This window comes from Oryx dammah, unplaced genomic scaffold (genome assembly GCF_014754425.2).
Source record: "Oryx dammah isolate SB20612 unplaced genomic scaffold, SCBI_Odam_1.1 HiC_scaffold_28, whole genome shotgun sequence".
Taxonomy (NCBI): domain Eukaryota; kingdom Metazoa; phylum Chordata; class Mammalia; order Artiodactyla; family Bovidae; genus Oryx; species Oryx dammah.
In genome coordinates this window covers 23,992,607-24,014,462 of record NW_024070212.1, presented here as the reverse complement: position 1 = coordinate 24,014,462, position 21,856 = coordinate 23,992,607, and the positions used below count along the sequence as shown (strand labels likewise).

Here is a 21,856-nt window from a genome sequence, read left to right as displayed (position 1 = left end):
ATAGTAGTTACCTGAACATAGAGATAGGGAACATTTTACATCTTTGCATCCTCCGTGCTTTGTTCATATTAGGCAGAGGCGAAGGTGAATTAGGGGTAAAAACTTCCAGTTTTGGGATGTAATGCATATATAGGGTACATAGTCAATAATATTGTAACAATTTTGTATGTCAATGGAATGGTAACTCGTCTTTCTGTGTTGATCATTTCAGAATATATAAAAATTGAATCACAGTGTTATGTGCCTTTAGCTAATAATGTAAATTATAACTCAGTTATATAGATTTATATGTGTGTATATATGTGTGTGCATGTGTATATACACCCTAGAATGCATGAGGAATATACATAATAAGGAGGGAAAGCAAATCAGACTTTTTTGTTGATTTGCAACAATACTGTTATTTTCACTGTTTATTCATGCATGTTTGAGTCTAAAAATGATACTTTCATAGACATTAATGGACCACCTTTTATTTGTAAGCACTGCTGAAAGCAAAGAAGTGCCAGACCTAAAAATTATCACTTGAGTGGCTTCTAATTAGGATTTATTCTGAACAACCATTATCTAAATTTAAGGATAGGAAATTACAGAGAAACTGCTAGTTGCCACATAAACAACAATTCTACCCTAGATCATTTTCTTTCAAAAAGTGAGCTTTCTTTTAGTGTCTTTTGAAAAGGTTGCCCTTAATATTAGACTTTGCAGTGCCAAAGTGATTTGACTACAGTGTACTTAGATTTTTGGGATGTCATGTCCTACATCCTGGATTCCCTTAAATCGTATTATTTGAGTTATCTTATGCTCTCCAGGTGTGGGGATTGGTTCTGGTGTCTGAAGAAAAGCGACTTATCACTGGGGCTTCTGACAGTGAACTGAGGGCTTGGGACATATCTTATCTACAAGAGGTAATTGCTTATTTTCTGATCACGGGCAGGGTCATGTTTCAGCAGTTTCATAGTTTTGTTGAATTTAGAATCAGATGTAATTACTGAGTACTTACACATTGTATTAGAATTTTGTCTTACTGATAACCTGTGACTTTCACACAGTTTTTTTCCCTTCATTCTGTTTTATTTCTGTGCTCATTTGCACTTGGAAGATGGATAGCTTTAGGCTTACACTCGGTAATGTTAATGTTTTAGTTTATAGGGCTCTTAGCTTGATGTTCCTTGATCTTTGGGTGTCCATGGATGGACTTCAGGATATCTGTGACCCTCTTCTCTCAAACAAATATCTATCTAGAATTTCTGTATGTTTATATAAATACATATATTCTGAGAAGATCTATAACTTTTTCTCGATCCTCAAAAGATTTTGTGTGGATAAAAGGTCATGTACCTTTTATCCAGGGTTTAACTGAGGTGAGATATGTGGTGGTGTATCCAGTAGCCATTCTGATGGGTTCTACATTAGTAGGCTAGAGTTTATTTTTTCTTTATATAACAAGAAAATGTAACCTCTCACACAGTGCGTTTGCGATTTGTAATGCTAATTTGAATCCTTCCTTCTAGAATATAGTAGATCTTTCACCTAAGAATGTTTTAAAATTAATGAGGTCATCATTTTTTCAGTTTGTTATGGAACAATAGTCCTTATACTATGGGAAGTTATTAAAACTTGTATGATGAATAATGTTTTGTTTGTGTTTGACGTAGTCTGTTTTTAATATATTCTGATAAATGTGCTGCCATCAAAGAGGCTTGATCAGAGAGGTCACTAAATGGAAGTTATCAGTAGCCATGAAGACAGATTTCTAAGTCATTAGGGTTAAGAGTCACCTCCTAGAACTAATTATTTCACTTTTTATTTTCCCATTTTTATAAAAAGATTGAAGACCCAGAAGAACCAGAACCCAAGAAAATCAAAGAATCTTCTCCTGGTATACAGGACTCACATGAAGCAGAGGATGGTACCCTTGAGATGGATGAAGCTCCTGAGGATGTAATTCATTTTTGTTTCTTACTTTCAGTTGAGTTGAATGCTGGGAAGGTATTCATTTTAGGGATGATCTTTGTCACCTGCATTTCTTGGAATCCTATCTTTTCAGGCGTCAACAGAAGTAACTGTTAAGCTTCACCTTTTTTCTTGCTTCTGCAGCGCATCCTTACATGCAGAAAAGCTGGATCCATAATGCGGGAAGGAAGGGACCGAGTTGTGAACCTCGCAGTCGACAGGACAGGCAGGATTCTTGCTTGCCATGTGAGTATCAGGCTCAGGAGAAAGTAACAAGGACTCCGCTGTTCCTTTCAGAGACTCATTTAGTATTTGGTGTGGACGTGAATTTTTCTTTGGTCCTTTTAAGATTTCATTATATGGTACCTTGTGGATCTATACTCCCTAGCTTCTGTTAGCATCACAGTAATTGCTATTATCACTGTTATTATTAGCAAACACTGATTAAATCCCTGCTTTTCTAAACAATTTTAAAACATCAACTTCTTATTTAGTCTTCAGAGGAACACTGTAGAAAGTGGTATATTTCTGCTTTACAGATGAGACGACAATTGCAGAGAGATTAAATTGTCCATAGTAATACCAATAGGGAAGAAAAAGAAATGTTCTTACAGAGAAAAAGCTAAATTAACAAGTTGCCTCTGCTGGACTCACCTCAGCCTTTTCCTTTTCTAGGGAACCGATTCTGTGCTAGAAGTGTTTTATATCCTTTCCAAAGAGGAAATACAGAAGAAAATGGACAAGAAGATGAAGAAAGCTAAAAAGAGAGCAAAGTGTGTTTTCTTAATACTTACTACTAATAAAGTACCCTGGGTGGGCCACATTGTACTGATAGAAAAATTGGGGCTTCTTTAAAGGAATATTTACTCTGTTTCCAATTACTATTAAATGCTAGGGAAGTTTTTAATGTGTGCTGGTAGTCCAAGTTTTAATTTCTATGTATAGTTTTATAACTTACCATATTCCTAAATCTTGCACTGAGAACCACACAGAACTAGAAAGACGGTACAGATATTTAAACATAGCTTCTGAATGATTTGGCTTCCCTGATAGCTCAGTTGGTAAAGAGTCTGCCTGCAATGCAGGAGACCCTGGTTCGATTCCTGGGTCAGGAAGATCTGCTGGAGAAGGGAAAGGCTACCCACTCCAGTGTTCTTGGGCTTCCCTTGTGACTCAGCTGGTAAAGAATCTGCCTGCAATATGGGAGACCTGGGTTGGGAAGATCTCCTGGAGAGGGGAAAGGCTACCCACTCCAGTATTCTGGCCTACAGAATTCCATGGACTGTACAGTCCATGGGGGTCGCAAAGAGTCAAACACGACTGAGTGACTTTCAGTTTTCAAAAGGATTTAATTCTGAGAGGCTAGCAGTGTGTCTTCAATGACAACAGCCTATACAGAAGAGGACTGGGTTGCTTGGTGCTGACCTGTGGGACTGTGAGAAGGAAAACTGGTTGGACAGTTACATGATTGAAGTTTAGGACAGTATCGCCTTAAATAGGTCATTATAGCTATAGAAATCAGTTTCTCAGTGGTTGAAATTTAGTGGTTGAAGTCTCAAAAAGTCATCCTTTCTTAAATTTTTTATTTGCTAGAGCAGATCTTGTGAGACCTCTGGTTTACTTGACATGGTTGAGTTGCTAAGTGTAGGCTAATGGATTTTCTAAAAAGTCCCAAAGATAGGTAAGCTTACCAGAAACACTTCAGTGGAATAGTTTGAACTATGAATACTCATCCCTAGCAATTTTATGGACTTTAGCATTTGGAACCCATTTATTAAGGGTACCTCTTAGATGGAATAATACTTTATAATAATTGGATTGTGGTTCAGAATGCATTTCTACATATACTTCTCTGTTTAATTTTCATGGTGATTCCATGTGGTTAAATGACTTTCCCACATGGGTTGTTGGTCTCAGAATAAAACTCGACTCAAGTAATAGCAAAACTAAAGAAGTGATAGGATGATACTCTTTTTTTCTTTTCTCCTTTAGATTAAATTCTTGCAATGAGGAGGAAGAGGACCTTGAAGTCAATGTCAAAATGACTTTGCAAGATGAAATCCAACGGGTGGCTAATATCAAAACTTCTGCCAAAATCAAGTGAGTGAAAATGTAGTAGCTGAAGTATCTGAAGTGTTATAGAAATAGTAAGCTGCAAAGTTGTATCAGCTTTTCATGCTATTTGTAAGCAGTCGCTACAAATTATATCTGGACACAATGGTTGCTCGTGCTCACCATGGCCTCACTTATTCATTGTCTTCTGTTTGTTTCATTAGGATAGCCTTTTATCTTTTCATTTATAGTTCTTTACTGCTGCTAATTATAATTACAAAGAAAAATGGATAGCCCATGTTCCAAAAGGATTTTAGGTCACTTAGAAAATATACACAGAAAATCAGATCCAGTATCTGAGCTCAGGTTTCTTGGACTTAGCCTGTACTTGACTACTGTCCAATACTCAGAGCACTCTTAGAAGTAAAATCCTTTACACTTGTTAACTTACAAGTGGAGGGCATTGCCAAGCCTTTCTCCTAAAAAAAAAGTTAATGCTGAAAATGAAGATGGTTGCTGGAACATTTGAACATTTGAATATTTTCTCATGCAGATCCTTTGACTTGATTCATACTCCTCAAGGAGAGTTAAAGGCAGTTTTCCTGCTGCAGAACAACTTGGTGGAATTATATTCACTGAATGCTTCCACGACGGGTCCTCAGCCTGTCCGGACAAACAGAATTACCATCGGAGGTCATCGCAGTGACGTGCGGACTTTGTCATTCAGCTCAGACAATATTGCTATCCTTTCAGCATCAGCTGATTCCATTAAAATATGGAACAGGTTTGTGAAGTGATGCCCTTCTGTAGCTCTACTCAGTAAAGTTTTCTTCCCTTTGAGTTAGTTTTTAGTACTCTTGATGATTAGTTTTCCTTAGGGCCCTAAATACAGTCCCTTGAAAATGTATTTTCAATGCATTTTGACTGTAGACCTGTGGAGTTTAGAGTAGGAAAAATTGCCTTTTTAAATTTGGTGCAAAAAATGCAAGTTTATTCCATGTCTAAAGCTTATTGCTATACTTGGTTAGACACAAACATACCAGCTACTCTAAATTCAAGTAGGCTTTTAGTGCTTTCCAGTAACTTTATCTTGATTTCTAACTCCTCACTTTCCTAGATGACTGTCATACTTCTTTCTTCTCATATCTCACACCTCTTGCCCCTTTAAGCTGATGACCTTGTTTTCTAGTTCACTGAAGAAATCAGTTCAGTCGCTCAGTTGTGTCCGACTCTTTTGCAACCCCGTGGACTGCAGCACGCCAGGCTTCCCTGTCTATTACCAATTCCCAGAGCTTGCTCAAACTCATGTTCATTGAGTCGGTGATGCCATCCAACCATCTTAGCCCCTGTCGTTCCCTTCTCCTCCTGCCTTCAATCTTTACCAGCATCAGGGTCTTTTCCAATGAGTCAGTTCTTCATATCAGGTGGCCAAAGTAGTGGAATCATCCAGAAAATTCATATGCTCCCATTACAACTGGCAGCTTAGCTGCATCTGTATCACATAGTCTTTCTTCCTATGACCAGTGGTGCTCCTAACCAAAAGTTAATCACAACCTATACATATCTACTTCTGGCAGTTTTCCTCCCTCTCTTGCATCATTAATTTTCCTTCTCTTTTGGATCATTCCTATCAGCATGAAGTTATCTGAGGTGGCCCTAGTGGTCAAGAACCTGCCTGCCAATGCAGGAGACATTAAAGAGACTTGGGTTCAGTCCTTGGATTGGGAAGACCCCCTGGAGGAGGGCGTGGCAACCCACTCCAGGTTTCTTGCCTGGAGAATCCAGTGGACAGAGGAGCCTGGTGGGCTATAGTCCAAAGGGTCGCCAAGAGTCGGACACGACTGAAGTGATTTAGCATGCGTATGTGCATGCTATAGTATCTCCCATCTTAAAAGAATATGCTGTCTCATCCTTACCTCTCTCTCTAGTTATCTCTCCCTTCTGCTGATCCTTTTCTTCAGCAGGCCTTTATCCCCAGCATTTCACCAAAGCAGCTCTTGTCATCTCATCAGTAGTCTTCATGTTTTTAAATCTAGTGACCGATAAGCTTTGTCTGACACCCTCCTTGAATTGGTAACTTTTCTCCTCCTTGAAACACTCAATTTCGTTACTTCCTCTTCTTCTGCTGGCTGTTTCTCCTCAGTCTTGGCTGGAATCTTTTGAACTATACTGACCTGTAAATGTTGAAATGCTTCAGAGCAAAGATTTTGAACCTTTTCTCTATCTTCACTTACTTTCTCTGCTCCCTAGTCAGGTGGCTGTCTGTGCTGATGATGCGTAAATTTGTGTCTGTAGCCTCAGCCTCTCCCTGAACTTCACACTGTCATATCCAAATCCTTTTTGTATCACCCCTTTGATATCTAATTAGGTATCTCAGACTTTTTTATGTCCAAACCACATTTGTGATCTTCATTTCTTCAGTAGCCTCCTCACCCTCTGTTCCTACAGACTTCCCCATCTTAGTAAATAACTACTTCCTGCAGTTAAAAGCACACATCTTTGTAGCCATTCTTGATTTTCTGTCTCATGTCCCATGTCCAGTTCATTAACAAAACCTGTCAGCTCCACCTTCAATATGTACCTGAAATTTCAACCACATCTCGTCACCTTCACTGCCACGATTGGGTTCAGACTACCACCATCTCTCATCTGGATGGTAATAGCTTCCTGACTGGCATCCATGCTTCCTTACTTGCTCCCTGTGGTCTGTTCTCAGCACAGCAGCCAATGTAATCTTTTTAAGCTCCATTTAATGCTAACTGGAAGTCACAATCCTTACAGCCACTGTCTCTTATCACTCTCGCCTTCTCCACAGCAGCCCCTGGCCTTTTCATTACCGCTTCCAGGCAACAAGAATGTGCCTGTGCTGTGGCCTTCGTGCTCCCTCTTCTTTCTTCCTGGAACCAGCTTCCTGTTCGGCTGCAGGCCGTCCTCCCTCTGCTGTCATTGCATGGCCACCCTGCTGTCCCCTGCCTCCCCTCGCACTCTGAGTCCCCTTCCCCCAGCTCTGTGTTTCTCCACAACACCTGCTGGCACCTGAGACACCCATACATGTCTCACTTCCAGAGGACGTTAAGCTTTATGGAATTTGGGGCCTCTTGTGTTTAACTCACTGTCTCATCTCCAGCACCTGGAACAGGACCTGGCATTCAGTACATATTGGAGGGAGTGGGTATTTGCTGAATGGGTGAATGTTAATGGTCCAATAAAATGAACTTGACTTGTAGGGATATAATATGCTAATTTGACTTAGTCCTCTGGGCTCACACACTTCTTTGTAGCAGCAGATCGGGTTCTCTTGAACCCAGCAGATGGCTTTTTTAAGCTTTGTTTTTGTAGAATCTGTTCCTTAGGATTGGGAACCTCCTATAAAGAAAACAAAGTTAGGGCCCGTTTAGTATTTTCTCCCTGACTATAATTAAGTCAAGAATCTGCCTGCCAATGCAGGAAACATAAGAGACTCAGGTTTGATCCCTGGGTCGGGAAGATCCCCTGGAAGATGGCATTGCAACCCACTCCAGTATTCTTGCCTGCAGAAAGAATCCCATGGACAGAGGAGCCTGGTGGGTACAGTCCATGGGGTAACATGAGTTGAACATGACTGAAGTGACTTAGCACACATCCATTCAGACTTTGTCCTCTCTCATGTCGATCATTCTGTGTGGCTAAGTATGTATTAATCTTAAATGTACATGCTGACTTTGCAGGTGGAAAAGCAGGTTCTCCTAACATGTGAGTTCTTTATTCCTTCTTCCTCACAGATCTACACTGCAGTGTATTCGCACAATGACCTGTGAATATGCGCTCTGCTCATTGTTTGTACCTGGTGATCGGCAGGTGGTCATAGGAACAAAGGTAAACAGACTTTTCCATGGATTTAGGGGACTTTTCTGCTCAGTATTCTTTAAGTTATTTAAGAAACCTGCTTCCTTTGTTAGCATATGGGAAATGTATTAGAGCTGGATAATATGAGAGTGTGATAGTTCATTGCCTTTTTTTTGAGGTTTTTATTTGTTTTAAGTTTTCTTTGTTTTCTTTTCTTTTTTTTTTTTTTGGTAAACCAAACCATATGTTAAATTATGAAGAAAATTAAAATCATGACCCAAGATAACTATCTTTAACAATTTGGCAATCAGCCTTTCATGCATATTTTTATGAGCACACATGTTTTGAGAAGATTAATAAAATACATTAAGCAGCAGCATGAGGTGTGGCAGATAGAAGCATTCAGTAAAGAGAGACCAAGTGACTAAGTCTTCAGTTGTGATCACATGGGAAGAGAACCATGAGGGAATGCACAAACATGGATTTGGATTCAGATTCTTCCCCCTACAAAAGGGGTAACTTGAAGCAAGTTGCATAAACTTCTAGTGTGTTTCCTTATCTGTATTAGGAGATGGTAGCACTTGCTTTTTGACAGAGCCTTTGTGCCAAATTGCCTGGGTTTGAATCCCAGCTCTTCTACTCAGCTAGCTATGAGTTGGGCAAGTTACTCCACCCTGTAAGCCTATATATCTAAAAGTAAAATATGTAAATAACCAGTCTGCAAGCACTTAGCACAGAGACTGGCTCCCAGAAAATAACTAATAAGAGCTGGCAGTGGAGGTAGCATGAATGGTGATAGTCGGGGTTGTAGTGGGAATAAAGTGTAATAGGTCTATGGAATATTTTGAAAAGTGCTTTGTAAGTATTTGTCATTATCTCCTTAAACCAATGCCATATGTGCATGTTATTAGAAAACCTGTTATCACAATGGATATTTTTTTTTGCCCACCAAAAAGTATAAAACAAGCTGGAGAGAGTTCAAGAGTCAATGTCAGGGAACATTAAATTTTAGTTAAAAGTACCCTTATTTTTCATTCATTCACCAAATGTTCATCCACTATTTTTTTCAGATGGAAAAACAGGCTTATGGAGATGAGTTTACCCATAGTCAGAGTCAGAGAGGCAGCCCTGGGAGTCAAGTCTTCTGCTTACATTCTTTCCACCACATGTTTACAGACTCAGCACACAGCAGGCTTGGCCGCTGTGTGTGTTCTGTTCCGTGCTGGCCGCAAGACCACAGCATATACAGGGTCTAAACAGGAAGCGTGGCTGATAGTTTTCTAAACTACCACGATTGTTTTTTCAAGTTCATTGTCCTCCCTAGCATTGTAGGTGGTACTTGTTACTGTCAATGTATTCTAGAGGGGAAGCCAAAGCTAGATAGAGAGGAGCTGTTAGTCCACTTAAAGGATTGATTACATTTTTAAAGGTTTTTAAATCCCCCATTTGCTATTTCGTTTACTCTGATACACCTCTGGCCATGATATTTCCCATTTGAAGTTGGGGGACCAGTGGAAGTGACAGTGGTCCTGTACTACGAGGTTGTACATTCCATAGCTGAAGAGTATAGTGACCTTGCCAAGATTAAACCGGTGTGTCTGTAGAAGATTTAACAGCACTTATTCACAGAGGAAGTACAGTAGGTAGACCATGGAAGCCATTTCCTGAGCAGTTGGCCACATTGTTGCTGCTTGGTTATAAAACGGTGGATGTGCATCTTGGAGGTTGTGGGTGTGTTCATTCTGTGTCTTCCATAGACAGGGAAGCTGCAGCTTTACGACTTGGCCTCAGGAAATCTGCTGGAGACAGTGGATGCACACGACGGAGCTTTATGGTCCTTGTCTCTCTCTCCAGATCAGGTAACGGAACCAGATGTGACGATCTGGACGTGAGTACTCTGGCTGCACTTCCCATCTCTCATATCAAGTTCTGCTGCTGCCTAACAGGAATTTAAAGAAAGTCCACTCTTTGTGTAATCTCTGTATATGGCGCCATACTTTGTGCCTAATAATACGAAGAGCTGTCACTGGGATCTGAATTCTGGTTCAGCTGCTCTTGATCATAAGCTACATGACATCACAATACTTATCCTCCTACATTACCAGTGATTTGTGATACTTCTTGAGGAAATAGTTCCTTGGGCAACACAGTGCAGAGGATAGAGCAGTCTTTTCTGCTCCCCCTTCAGTCTATATATCTATGACTATACAAGTCTTGTGGTGTTAGTCAGTTTGTGAGCCTTTTCCAGTCAACAACAGTGTGTTTCCTTTCAAAGGTGTCTCTCTGGAGACCTGAAGTGGTGCTATTTGTTGCTCAGAACATTTTGAGATTTTTTTTGACAATACCTGAAGGGATTGTGGCCCATTTATTTGAATGTCCTCAGTAGTGGCAAACCTGCATTCCCTGAAAGTAGATATTTTTGGAAAAAATGGAACCTGGAATTTAGATTGAGTAATGCCATTGGGGGCAGAAATAAAGCAGCTTTTAAAATGTAAATAGTAGTTAGCATCTTGGGTTTGTGGAGTGTTCTATTTTCCAAAGTGTTCTCACATCCATCATGTCATTTACTATTATTTTCACAATGGTTTTATAAACTAGGTAGTCTTTATCTCTTCAGCAACACTAAGGATCATTGTAAGGTTTTTCTTTCTATGTTACAGATCTCTGAAACGGCAGAATAGACATTTGAGATCTAGTTTTCTTACTCTGTGTTCCTTATACTTTACACTAACCCTAAAATGTGATGAGACCAATTTAATACTTCACAGCAAATTCTTTTGACTGTTGCGTTACCCTGTAGTATTTGTTGAGTCTTCCTTCCTGACACTGAATGAAAGTGTAACTAGACCTTTACATCAGTTATCATCTGACTACATTAGGCACTGCCAGGAGTTAGTTCTCAAATAAGACCTGTGGAGGCGACCCTAAAAGAACAAGAAAGAGGGTTAAGGAAAAACCACACATCTTAATTCTTATCCCATGCCTTTAATAAAAATGGTCTTTTGTATTATTTTGAGGTGTCTTACCAAAGTTTCTGTACCAAGATACTTTTCTAACAGAAATGTCCTTTGATTTTCAGCGTGGCTTTGTGACAGGTGGTGCAGATAAATCTGTCAAGTTCTGGGATTTTGAGTTGGTGAAAGATGAAAACAGTACCCAGAAAAGGTGAGTAGCCTTTTTTTTTTTTAATTTGTGTCCATTTGTTGGAGTGAAAATAAGGCACCACTGAGTGGGATTTTGACGCATGTGTTTCTGTTGAGCTCTAGAGGGTCTTGGGAGACTTTGCCTGCCTTTGTAGAATACTCATTTTTCTTGACGCTTTCTGTGGTGCTAGACTTTCTGTGAAGCAAACCCGAACCTTGCAACTAGATGAAGAAGTTCTGTGTGTCAGTTACTCTCCCAATCAAAAGCTGCTGGCTGTGTCTTTGCTGGACTGTACTGTGAAAATTTTCTATGTTGACACTTTAAAGGTACGATGGTTATGCCTATGGGTATTTTCTTTCTGACTGAACTTGGGTTGAGACTATAGGGAAGTGGCCTTGACTATTTCCAGCAGTAGTATCTTTTTGAAAGCTTGTTTATGAATCAAAACATTGCAAGTACACTAGGAAGGCTGGACTTCTGAAAGAATCCTTTGGTTCATAAATTTTGTTTAAAGCAAGTTATATTTCACATGTTCAGAGAAATCTGTGGACAGGAAATCCTGTTGTAAGCAATAGTTTTAAGAGCATTGCTAACTGTCCTAGGCAGTGATCCCATACTTGGCGGTACATCAGGATCATTTGGGTTGCTTTTAAAAATATGGATTACTGGGCTCTACACTCAGAGTCTCGGTGGAACTGTATTAGGCCTAGAGGTACTGTTGTGAACCAAGTGCTCCCCAGACTCTTCAGGTAAGAGATCCAGAGAACATCCCTGTGCTGTGTTCTGACTGAGGGATAGGCCTCAGCAGCATCACAGGCTCCACTCTACTGCAGTGTTCTTGGCAAGAGCACCCAGGGTTTGTATGCTAAGTTGTATGGGTACGACCTTCAGTGGTTTGTCGTCTTCTTTGAAACACAGACATAAAACCAATTCAAGATGGTGTTTAGCATTGTATTTAAGGTTATAGTTTAGATCTGCATATGATAAATTATGCCTGCATTTTGTAAACAGACATGAGTTGTTTATATTCTTTTTTTTTTTTTAATATTTAGTTTTTTCTCTCACTATATGGACACAAACTGCCTGTCATATGTATGGACATCTCTTATGTAAGTAAAATTTAAATAGTGTCTCAGTAACAAGTTATCTTTTCTAAATTGTTTTTTTCTTTCTTGGCTTGATAGCTTCATTTTAGTATTTTTCAGTCTGGTATATAACTGACTATACTAAAAAAACTACAGAAGTATTTATTATAATCATACCTTAAGTATATATATCTCTTTAATCATTTTAGAATGTTTTCACAGATACCTGAATTAATCCTCATAACCAACTATCTGGTTTGGATTCCCCAAATAGTATTTTCTTGTCTAAAGGACTATAATTGGTAGAATACCCTAAATTGTGAAGGACTTTCAAAAAGGCATCCCTTCTTTGTTCTGAAGTATAATAATGTTCATAAGGAAAATGGAACTTTGCAATATTTATGGTATTTTTCACTGTGTATAGGTTTAGTCTCTTGACCAAAGTCATAGGTTTTGCAGTGTCTAGTTATGAGTGGCAGTATGGAGGGGTGGGATGGGGTGGGAGGTGGGAGGGAGGTTCAAGAAGGAGGGGACATATGTATACCTGTGGCTGATTCATGTTGATGTATGGCAGAAACCAACACAATATTGTAAAGCAATTATCTTCCAATTAAAAGAAAAAATCTAGTCTGTGTAAAAGGAATTGGCCCCCTGCCCTACCTATCTGCACTCAGTGCATGAATAGAATAAATTGTTGTCAGAAAATATTTTTCTTCTTATGTTGACAGCCATTTGAACTAGGTGCTAAAACAGAAGAGAAACAGTGATAGGAGACATGGCATAAAAATGTCTAGGTCGTAAGCATTCTAATAGCTTCTTTCCCAGGCTCATTCTTCTCTTTTCCTCTTTTCTACCCCCGAACTCTGTCAAACTCTGTGACAGAGATTAGAGTCTTTATTCTATTAATTTTAACAAAGTAAACAGATAACCTACATCAAAGCACAACAGTGCCCTGTAGCAGGACCAGAAACATCTAAGCCACACAGTTCTTGCTCACTTAATAAGCTTTTAAAGTAGATTTGTAGGTAAAAGCAAGGATGTGGGTGCTCTTGATAAAGAGATGAAATTAATTTTTTGGCACTGACATTGACATTTTTGAAAGAAACGGGATAAATGTTCTGGTTAACTTTTCTGTATCTAATCAGGGTTTCAGATGATCTAGTAATGTTTTACTTCTCTTCCTTCTAGGATGGAGCACTGATAGCAACTGGCTCTGCAGACAGGAACGTGAAAATCTGGGGTCTGGACTTTGGGGACTGCCATAAGTCTCTGTTTGCACATGACGACAGGTAGATGTTGTCTTTTCAAAGACCTCGTGTTAGTTACCTATCAATGTCATTTCCTGGGAGCATCTTTTAGTGTTCTCAGATAGTCAGAAATTTAAAATTCTATTAATAAAACTCTAGAACTAACTGTCCAAAAGCGATTTATGTGTGTTTAAGACTTCAATAATCAGGCAGTTGATGACGTTTGAGTTTTTCTCTCACTTTTCAGTGTGATGTTCCTAAGGTTTGTGCCCAAGTCTCACCTCTTCTTCACTGCTGGGAAAGACCGTAAGATTAAACAGTGGGATGCAGACAAATTTGAACACATACAGACTCTAGAGGTAACCTCTCGCCTACTTTGACGTGCTCAGTACTTAACTTCTTTTAAGGTTGAGCACTGATTTCCCACCAATGTAGCAGTCTATGAATCAGGTATTCCTACTCAGGATTTTTGGTTTTGTCTTTACTCTCTGCAGGGGCACCACCAGGAAATATGGTGCTTGGCTGTAAGCCCCAGTGGGGACTATGTTGTATCATCATCCCATGACAAATCTCTGAGACTTTGGGAGAGAACAAGGGAGCCTCTTATTCTTGAGGAAGAAAAGGAGATGGTAAGGACTTCAGGCTTGGTGGGTGTCAGTCCCTGACACGCTGTCTCGGCTGAAGGTTCCTGTCTAGTTCTGTCACATCTCCCATTCAGTGCTAGTCCACTGGCCTCCAGAAGATGTTTCCAAGACTGCCGACACCACTTGGGCAGCCAAGTGGAGATGAAGATCGCATGAGGGGGTTCGATATGAAAGAAGCAGCTCCTCACTGTCTCACTTCACATGGTGGTCATGTTTCATCTTTGAAATTAATTCATATCTGTCTCTTGACAGCAAAGGGAAGCAGAATATGAAGAGAGTGTGGCCAAAGAAGGCCAACCAGCAGTAAGTAGATCTTCCGGGCTCCTCATTCTGTGCCCTGTCATTGTCTTACTGGCATTTACTGTAGTTTCAAGAATTTGTAATGGAACTAGAACTGGGGCTAGATGCCAAAGTCATCTGCAGCTGATATGAGAAAGAATCTGTGTAGTCCTTCGTAATTTACCTGTATATCCTGATTTTATGGGACAAATGATTTGGTATTAAATGATTAATTGTCATTCTTACTTTTTTTTTTTTTTAAGGGAGGCTTTAGGGAACCATTTCACTGTAAATCAAAAATCAGAATTGAGAAATTAAGCAATCTCTTTAATCATGTGTTGTAGAGCAGAGTATTCTTATGATAATGCATGTAACACATTTAACATAGTGTCTGGCACTTACTACTGGAGAAGAGAATAGCAACCCACTCCAGGATTCTTTTCTGGAGAATTCCATGGATAGAGGAGCCTGGTGGGCTACAGTTCAAGAGGTCGCAGAGTCGGACATGACTAACACTTTTCACTTTCTCTCACTGCTGCTGCTGCTGCTGCTGCTAAGTCGCTTCAGTCGTGTCCGACTCTGTGCGATCCCATAGACGGCAGCCCACCAGGCTCCCCCGTCCCTGGGATTCTCTAGGCAAGAACACTGGAGTGAGTTGCCATTTCCTTCTCCAATGCATGAGAGTGAAAAGTGAAAGTGAAGTCACTCAGTCGTGTCCGACTCTCCGCGACCCCATGGACTGCAGCCTACCAGGCTCCTCCATCCATGGATTTTCACTGGCACTTACTAATGTCTCATTTAATGGTAGCTGATAACACAATGTAACAATAATCATCATAACATAGTATGTCTATTCTTTTCTGGATGTAAGATTAATTTGTTGGTTCCCATCAGTGTTATGTTAAAAGGATCTCTTTGTTTCTGGCAGGTTCCAGGAGAGACTCAAGGTGACAATTACTTCACTGGAAAGAAAACTATTGAAACAGTCAAAGCAGTAAGTTGATATAGAATGTTGTATCTCATGTTAATTTTTTATTTCCAAAAAGTATTTTATTAAAATCTAAAGAAAAACAAAGGAAATAATTACAAGAAATAAAAACAGCATGATATTGCCCTGTTCCCATATTTGACCCTAAAATCACCAAATAAACTTTAAGAGCCCCTAGTCTAATCTCTTTACTTGATGGCAGTAGTTCTCAGAGTGGAGCCCCCAGACCTACTGAATCCGAATCACAGAGGTGGGGTTAGCAATAAGTGGGGTTTTTGTTTGCTTTTTTTATTATAGACTTTTTAAAAATTGGAGTCTAGTTGATTTACAGTGTTGTGTTAACTTCTGCTGTATAGCAAAGTGATTCAGTTATATACATTCAGTTCATATATATGTGTATATACACACATTCTTTTTCATACTCTTTTCCATTATGGTTTATCATAGGATACTGAATATAGATAGCTCTCTGTGCTATACAGTAGCACCTTGTTTATCCATTCCATATGCAGTAGCTTACATCTGCTAACCCCAGTTTGCCACTCCATCCCTCCCCCAAAGCAACTATGAATCTATTCTCCATGTCCATGAGTCTGTTTCATAGATAGGTTTGTTTGTCATATTTCAGATTCCACATATAAGTCATATTATATGGTGTTTATCTTTCTCTTTCTGACTTACCTGGTATGATAATTCCTAATTGCATCCATGTTGCTGCAAATGGCATTATTTCCTCCTTTTTTATGACCGAGTAGTATTCCATTTTATATATGTACCATATCATCTTTATCCATTCACCTGTCAGTGGACATTTAGGTTGTTACCATGTCTTGGCTTTTGTGAATAGTCCTGCTGTGAACATAGGGTTGTGTATATCTTTTTAGATTACAGTTTTGTTTGATTGTATGCCCAGGAGTGGGATTGTTGGATCATATGGTAATTTGATTTTTAGTATTCTGAGGAACCTCCACACTGTTAGGTCTAGTGGCTGTACCAGTTTACATTTCCACCAACAGTGTAGGAGGTTTCCATTTTCTCCACATCCTAATTGTTATTTGTAGAGTTTTTAAATGATGACCATTCTGACCAATGTGGGGTGGTACCTCATTGTAGTTTTGATTTGCATTTCACTGATAATTAGCAGTGTTCAGCATCTTTTCTTGTGCCTATTTACCATCCGTATTTCTTTGGAGAAATGTCTCTTTAGATCTTCTGTCCATGTTTTGACTGGGTTGTTTGTTGTCGAGTTGTAGGAGATGTTTGTGTATTTTGGAAATTAAGCCCTTGTCGGTCACGTCATTTGCAGATATTTTCTCCCATTCTGTAGGTTGTCTTTTTGTTTTTTATGGTTTCCTTTGCTATGCAAAAGTTTGTCCCATTTGTTTTTTATTTCTATTGCCTTGGGAGACTGACCTAAGAAAACATTGGTACAATTTATGTCAGAGAATGTTTTGCCTATAATCTTTTCCAGGTGTTCCATGGTGTACTGTCTTATGTTTTAAGTGTTTAAGACATCTTGAGTTTACTTTTGTGTATGGTGAGAGGGTGTGTTCTAGCTTTGATTTACATGCAATTGTCCAACTTCCCAACACTTGCTGAAGACTTTTTCTCATTATATGTTCTTGCCTCTTTTGTTGAAGATTAATTGACTGTGTATGTTTGGGTTTATTTCTGAGTCTGTTCTGTTCCATTGATCCACATGCAACAGTCTTTGGGCCAGTACCACGCTGTTTTGATTACTGTAGCTTTGTGCAAAAGTATTTCTGAAGTCTGCCTCCTGCTCTTTTTCTTCAGGATGGCTTTAGCAATTCTGGATCTTTATGGTTTAATATAAATTTTAGGACTATTTGTTCTGTGAAAAATGTCATGGGGAACTTGATAAGGATCACTTTAAATCTGTAGATTGCCTTAGGTAGTGTGGCCATTTTAACAATATTAATTCTTCCAATCCAGAAGCATGGGGTATCTTTCCATTTCTTTGAATCCTCTTCAGTGTGTTAGTCTTTAATTTCCTTGGTTGGGTCTACTGCTAAGTGCTTTATTTTTGGATTGCAAATTTGAAAGGTGTTCTGGTTGTTTGGGATGTAATGTCCTGAAAAGATCGATTAAATCTAACTGTTCTATTGTATCATTTAGAATCTATGGCTGTGTTGATCTTCCTAAAAGATCTGTCCATTGATGTGAGTGGGGTGTTAAAGCCTCCTGCTGCTACTATATTCTTGTCGGTTTGTCCCTTGAAGTGTGTTAGTGTTTGTTTTATGTGTTTGGGTGCACCTGTACATTGGCTGCATATATGTTGAGTATAAAATCCTTCTCCTGCGTTGACTCTTTTATTATTATATAGTGTCCCCCTTTTTCTTTGTGGCCTTTGTTTTAAAGTCTGTTTTGTCTGATACGAGCACTGCAGCCCACACTTCCTTGTCGTTTGTGTTTGCACAGGCTATCTTTTTTACATGCCCTCACTTTCAGTCTATATGTGTCCTTTGCCCTAAAGTAGTCTCTTGCAGGCAGCATATTGTAGCTTTTTTTAATCCAGTCTTCCACTCTGTCATTTGATTGGAGCATTTAGTCCAACGTTTGATAATAAAGGTAATTATTGATACATATTTATAGCCATTTTAACCATGTTTTCGTACTGATTTTACATTTTTTCTCTGTCTCTTTTTCTTTGTGTTGTTCTTTTGTGGTTTGTTTCCCTTTTGATTATGTTCTCTTTTTGGTTTTTGTGACTCTAGTGTGTGCTTTGAAGTTGCCCTGTGTTTCAAGTATGTGGACCCCGTCCTATATCTACTTGCTTCAGTTGGTAGTCATATAGGTCAAACCCATTCCAGGAAGTGAAAAAAAAACACAACCCTACATTTTCTTACTCTCCTGTCCCACAGTTTATGATTTTGATGTCCTCTTTCATATCTTCATCCTTTTGCTGTTCATTGTAGTTACCATCACTTTCACAAAGACATTTTCTTTTTGTTTACTCTGTTTATTGGCTTATTGGAGTGACTTACTTTCCAGTTGTGATTTTTCTCTTTCCTATCTATTCTTACTAGTTTTCTATTTAGAGAAGACCTTTAATATTTGCTTTAGGATGGATTTAGTATTGCTGAATTCTTTGTTTTTGCTTGTCTGAGAAATTCTGTGTATCTCCTTCAATTTTAAATGTAATCTTGCTAGGTAGAGTATCCTAGGATGCAGATTTCTCCCTTTTAGGACTTTGAATATATCTTGCCACTTCCTTCTGGCCTGCAGTGCTTCTGTAAAGTAATCAGCTGATAGCCTTATAGAAGTTCCCTTGTGATGAACTTTTTTTTTCTTGCTGCCTTGAGGATCCTCTGTATTTTGCCATTTTTATTATAGTACGTCTTGGTGTAGGTCTGTTTGGGTTTACTTTATTTGGGCCCTTCTGGCTTCCCTGGTGGTGCAGAGGTTAAAGTGTCTGCCTGCAATGTGGGAGACCTGGGTTCGATCCCTAGGTCAGGAAGATCCCCTGGAGAAGGAGATGGCAACCCACTCCAGTATTCTTGCCTGGAGAATCCCGTGGATGGAGGAGCTTGGTGGGCTACAGTCCACAGGTCGCAAAGAGTCGAACACGACAGCAACTTCACTTTCACTTTCATGCTTCCTCTACATGCATATTTGTTTCTTTGGGTTTGGGAAATTTTCAGCCATAATTTCTTCAAATAATTTTCAGTCCCCTTTTCTCTTTCTTCCCCTTCTGGAGCTGTATTATGTGTAGATTGGCACACTTTATTATTATCCCGTAGGTCTCTTATATTGCTTTCATTTCTTTTGTTTGGCTGTCTGTTGTCTTGGTTGGGTGATTTCCATCTTCTTTTTTTCCAGGTCACTTATTCTGCATTATTTATTCTGCTCTTATTGTGTTTAGTTCAGTTTTTGTCTCAAAAAATGAGTTTTCTTATTTTTCTTGGTTGCTGTTTATAATTGGTAGTTCCTTTCAGTTGGTGTCTGTTAGACTGAAGAGGTCTCTTACTGTTGTCTTGCAGGGCAATTTATATGTGAGACCATCCCTGTGTAGCTTGTGTGGGTTTGATATTTTTGGTGCAAGGACTGTTTTTAGTGTGGATGCCTGTTGCCTCTTTCCTCATTGTGTGCTGGCCATTATCCCCTTGATAGGGGTGTGCAGATGCAGCACTGGGTTCTCAGCGGCAGTGGCGGCTTATGCACACCCCTGGAGCACACAATAGGAGCAGAGGTGGCTGGCAGCCACTCCTGAAGCCTGGGGCATTGTGGCGGCTCACTACTACTCCTGGAGCTCATGTAGGCAGTGTCCTACAGCTTGAGCGGTCCCTCAGAGGAAAAGGCCGTAGGGTGGACACCATGCCTCCCATTGCACACTGCCACACAACAGCACCTGGCCTCTAAGGTGGCCAGGCTTCCTCTGCATATACCTTCAGGTGTGGTTGCACTAGACTCCAGACCCTTAAGACTGTTTCTGCACAGCCTGCCCCAGTCTTCTTCCTGGGTATGATCCCTGAAGCCCGAGCTTCCACACGTAGCCCTCACATGCACCAGTGGACACACATCTCAAGCTGGGAGTGTAGAGGGGTGGCAGTGGCCCTCTGTGCAGGCCTCTCTCTATTCTAGCTGCTGCAAAGCAGTTGCTGTATTCTCCTCTGAGGCCGTGAAGCTCTCCCTCTGTCCTGGCTGACCTCCTCCTAGTGAGGGGACTTCCCAGGGTGCAGGAACCTTTCCTCTTTCACAGCTCCCTCCCTGGGGTACAGGTCCCCACCCAGTTCCTTTCTCACTTTTGTCTTTTGTTCTACCCGGTTACGCTTCTGTGGAGATTTTCTTGTTCTTTCAGAGGTCTGAAGTCTCCCACCAGTGTTCAGTAGATATTCTGAGAGAATAGATCAACATGTAGATGTATTTTTGATGTACTTGTGGGAGGAAGTGAGCTTCATGTTCTTCTACTCCGTCATCTTGATCACTGCCCCATATCTCATTTTTAAAAGGTCCCAGCCAAATAGCCCTTTTGTGGCAAAAAGATGGATGAAATTTATAGACGGAGAGCATAGTCTCTGTTTTCCCCCCTTGTAACCAAGGACATGAGCCGTGCTGAATCTGTGTAATCAGTGTGTGTTTCTAAGAGAGGAAGGGTCGATCGCAATGTACCTCTCAGGTGTACCTGGGAGCTGCCCTGCTCAGGGTGTCCACTTACAGTCTCACCTGAACTCACAACACTTAGTCTCCTTGTAAATTAAAAAACAAAAGCCAAAGACATCTTTGAATGCTGTTTGGGACGCTCTTGGCACATCTTTATTAAACTGATTCAAGCAGTTTAAGTTGACAGCTTTTCGGCAGGCCTTCCATCTGCAGTGTTGTGGGATGATGAGTGTATTGTGATGACTTCCCTTCTTTGTCATTGTCTGTAGGCTGAGAGGATCATGGAGGCTATTGAGCTGTACCGAGAAGAAACTGCAAAAATGAGAGAACACAAAGCCATCTGTAAAGCTGCAGGGAAAGAGGTAAGACAGCTCATTAAGTTACATTCTGAGTAACATTTATTTATAGAGATAATTGCTGAGGGAAAAACATCATTTGTATAGATGTGATAGAATCGTTTCTAATTCAAACATTAGAAAGAAAGAATTGACAAGCTCTATCTTAATAAAAAGCCAAGGATAGTTAATTTGAAATCAACGTGATTACTGTATTGAGTTGGAAACTCAGGTTTCTGCTTTAGTTTGGGAGGCTGGTGAGCCATTTTGGATTTCTAGATGAAATGTATTACCCACACTCATTCAGAAGCCCTATTGAAACTAAAAATATATTCTTAAATAATAATTCTTTAGCATCAGTTTTTAGGGTCTCCTTCAGAACTATAAAATACTGTTATGACCCTGCCTGCGATAAACACTATCAAAGGCTTATTTTTTAATGACTTGATTTAATCATTTCTTCATAGGTTCCTCTTCCCATCAACCCCATCCTGATGGCTTATGGCAATATCTCTGTAAGTAGAATGTTTAATGGTTTCCCCCTTAAGGTTTAGCCACTCTAAGGTTAAATTCAGACAGGCACGAGAGAGGAAGTGAAGAGGCATTAGGTTTGAGAATTGACATATTGGGAAGTACTTTGTTGTTAAAAATCTCTGTTGAATGTTGGAATCCTTTAGGATATTTTGTGTTTCGAAAGGACTGTTTTAGTGTAACTTTCTGCTTGGACTGGACTGGTTTTCTTTGTTTTTGTTTTACTGCTTATTTATGTTTAGTATCCAAAGTGCTCTCTGAAGATTCTGTTCATTGAAACTGAAGTTTTTGGACAGAAAGTTGTTACAAATCAGTCAGATAAAAGAGGAGAGAGGGAGAATCACAGGACAGTGTTTATATACTTTAGAAATCTTTAATTACTCAAACTTTGCTTTCACCTTTCATCCATCACAATAGTAATACACGTCAGTGTCATCATTTCATAGACAGGAAACTGTCCTGACTTACAGATTGAAGGGAACATAGTTGACAAGTGTCAGAGTTGGATTGTGAACCCAGATCTGACTCAGTCTAAGCTCATGCACGTATTGCCATTTTTAGAACATGGTTTCTCCTGGGAGAGATCCCTGGTTTTTAGAAGATAGAGATTAGAGAGCTTCAGTTAAGAAATAGAAGTATCGCTAATACT

The 21,856-nt window shown here is 39.7% G+C and overlaps 2 protein-coding genes across 4 annotated transcripts in view; one reads left to right on the top strand and one right to left on the bottom strand.

Annotated features, from left to right (window-relative positions):
- WDR3 (WD repeat domain 3) overlaps positions 1 to 21,856 on the top strand; it is a 37,749-nt gene that overhangs the window by 11,181 nt on the left and 4,712 nt on the right. Inside the window, exons 6-23 of the mRNA XM_040230937.1 lie at positions 813 to 908; positions 1,831 to 1,944; positions 2,101 to 2,202; positions 2,632 to 2,729; positions 3,949 to 4,056; positions 4,562 to 4,792; positions 7,770 to 7,863; positions 9,591 to 9,692; positions 10,913 to 10,998; positions 11,168 to 11,303; positions 12,030 to 12,086; positions 13,251 to 13,351; positions 13,557 to 13,668; positions 13,804 to 13,938; positions 14,206 to 14,256; positions 15,161 to 15,226; positions 20,611 to 20,703; positions 21,144 to 21,191. Of these exons, the coding sequence (XP_040086871.1) occupies positions 813 to 908; positions 1,831 to 1,944; positions 2,101 to 2,202; positions 2,632 to 2,729; positions 3,949 to 4,056; positions 4,562 to 4,792; positions 7,770 to 7,863; positions 9,591 to 9,692; positions 10,913 to 10,998; positions 11,168 to 11,303; positions 12,030 to 12,086; positions 13,251 to 13,351; positions 13,557 to 13,668; positions 13,804 to 13,938; positions 14,206 to 14,256; positions 15,161 to 15,226; positions 20,611 to 20,703; positions 21,144 to 21,191 (1,830 nt within the window). The remainder of the gene's footprint in view (positions 1 to 812; positions 909 to 1,830; positions 1,945 to 2,100; positions 2,203 to 2,631; positions 2,730 to 3,948; positions 4,057 to 4,561; positions 4,793 to 7,769; positions 7,864 to 9,590; positions 9,693 to 10,912; positions 10,999 to 11,167; positions 11,304 to 12,029; positions 12,087 to 13,250; positions 13,352 to 13,556; positions 13,669 to 13,803; positions 13,939 to 14,205; positions 14,257 to 15,160; positions 15,227 to 20,610; positions 20,704 to 21,143; positions 21,192 to 21,856) is intronic.
- SPAG17 (sperm associated antigen 17) overlaps positions 20,117 to 21,856 on the bottom strand; it is a 254,021-nt gene continuing 252,281 nt past the window's right edge. For all 3 annotated transcript variants that reach the window (XM_040230934.1, XM_040230935.1, XM_040230936.1), the window contains one exon: positions 20,117 to 20,653. The gene's annotated coding sequence lies outside the window, so the exon portion shown is untranslated. The remainder of the gene's footprint in view (positions 20,654 to 21,856) is intronic.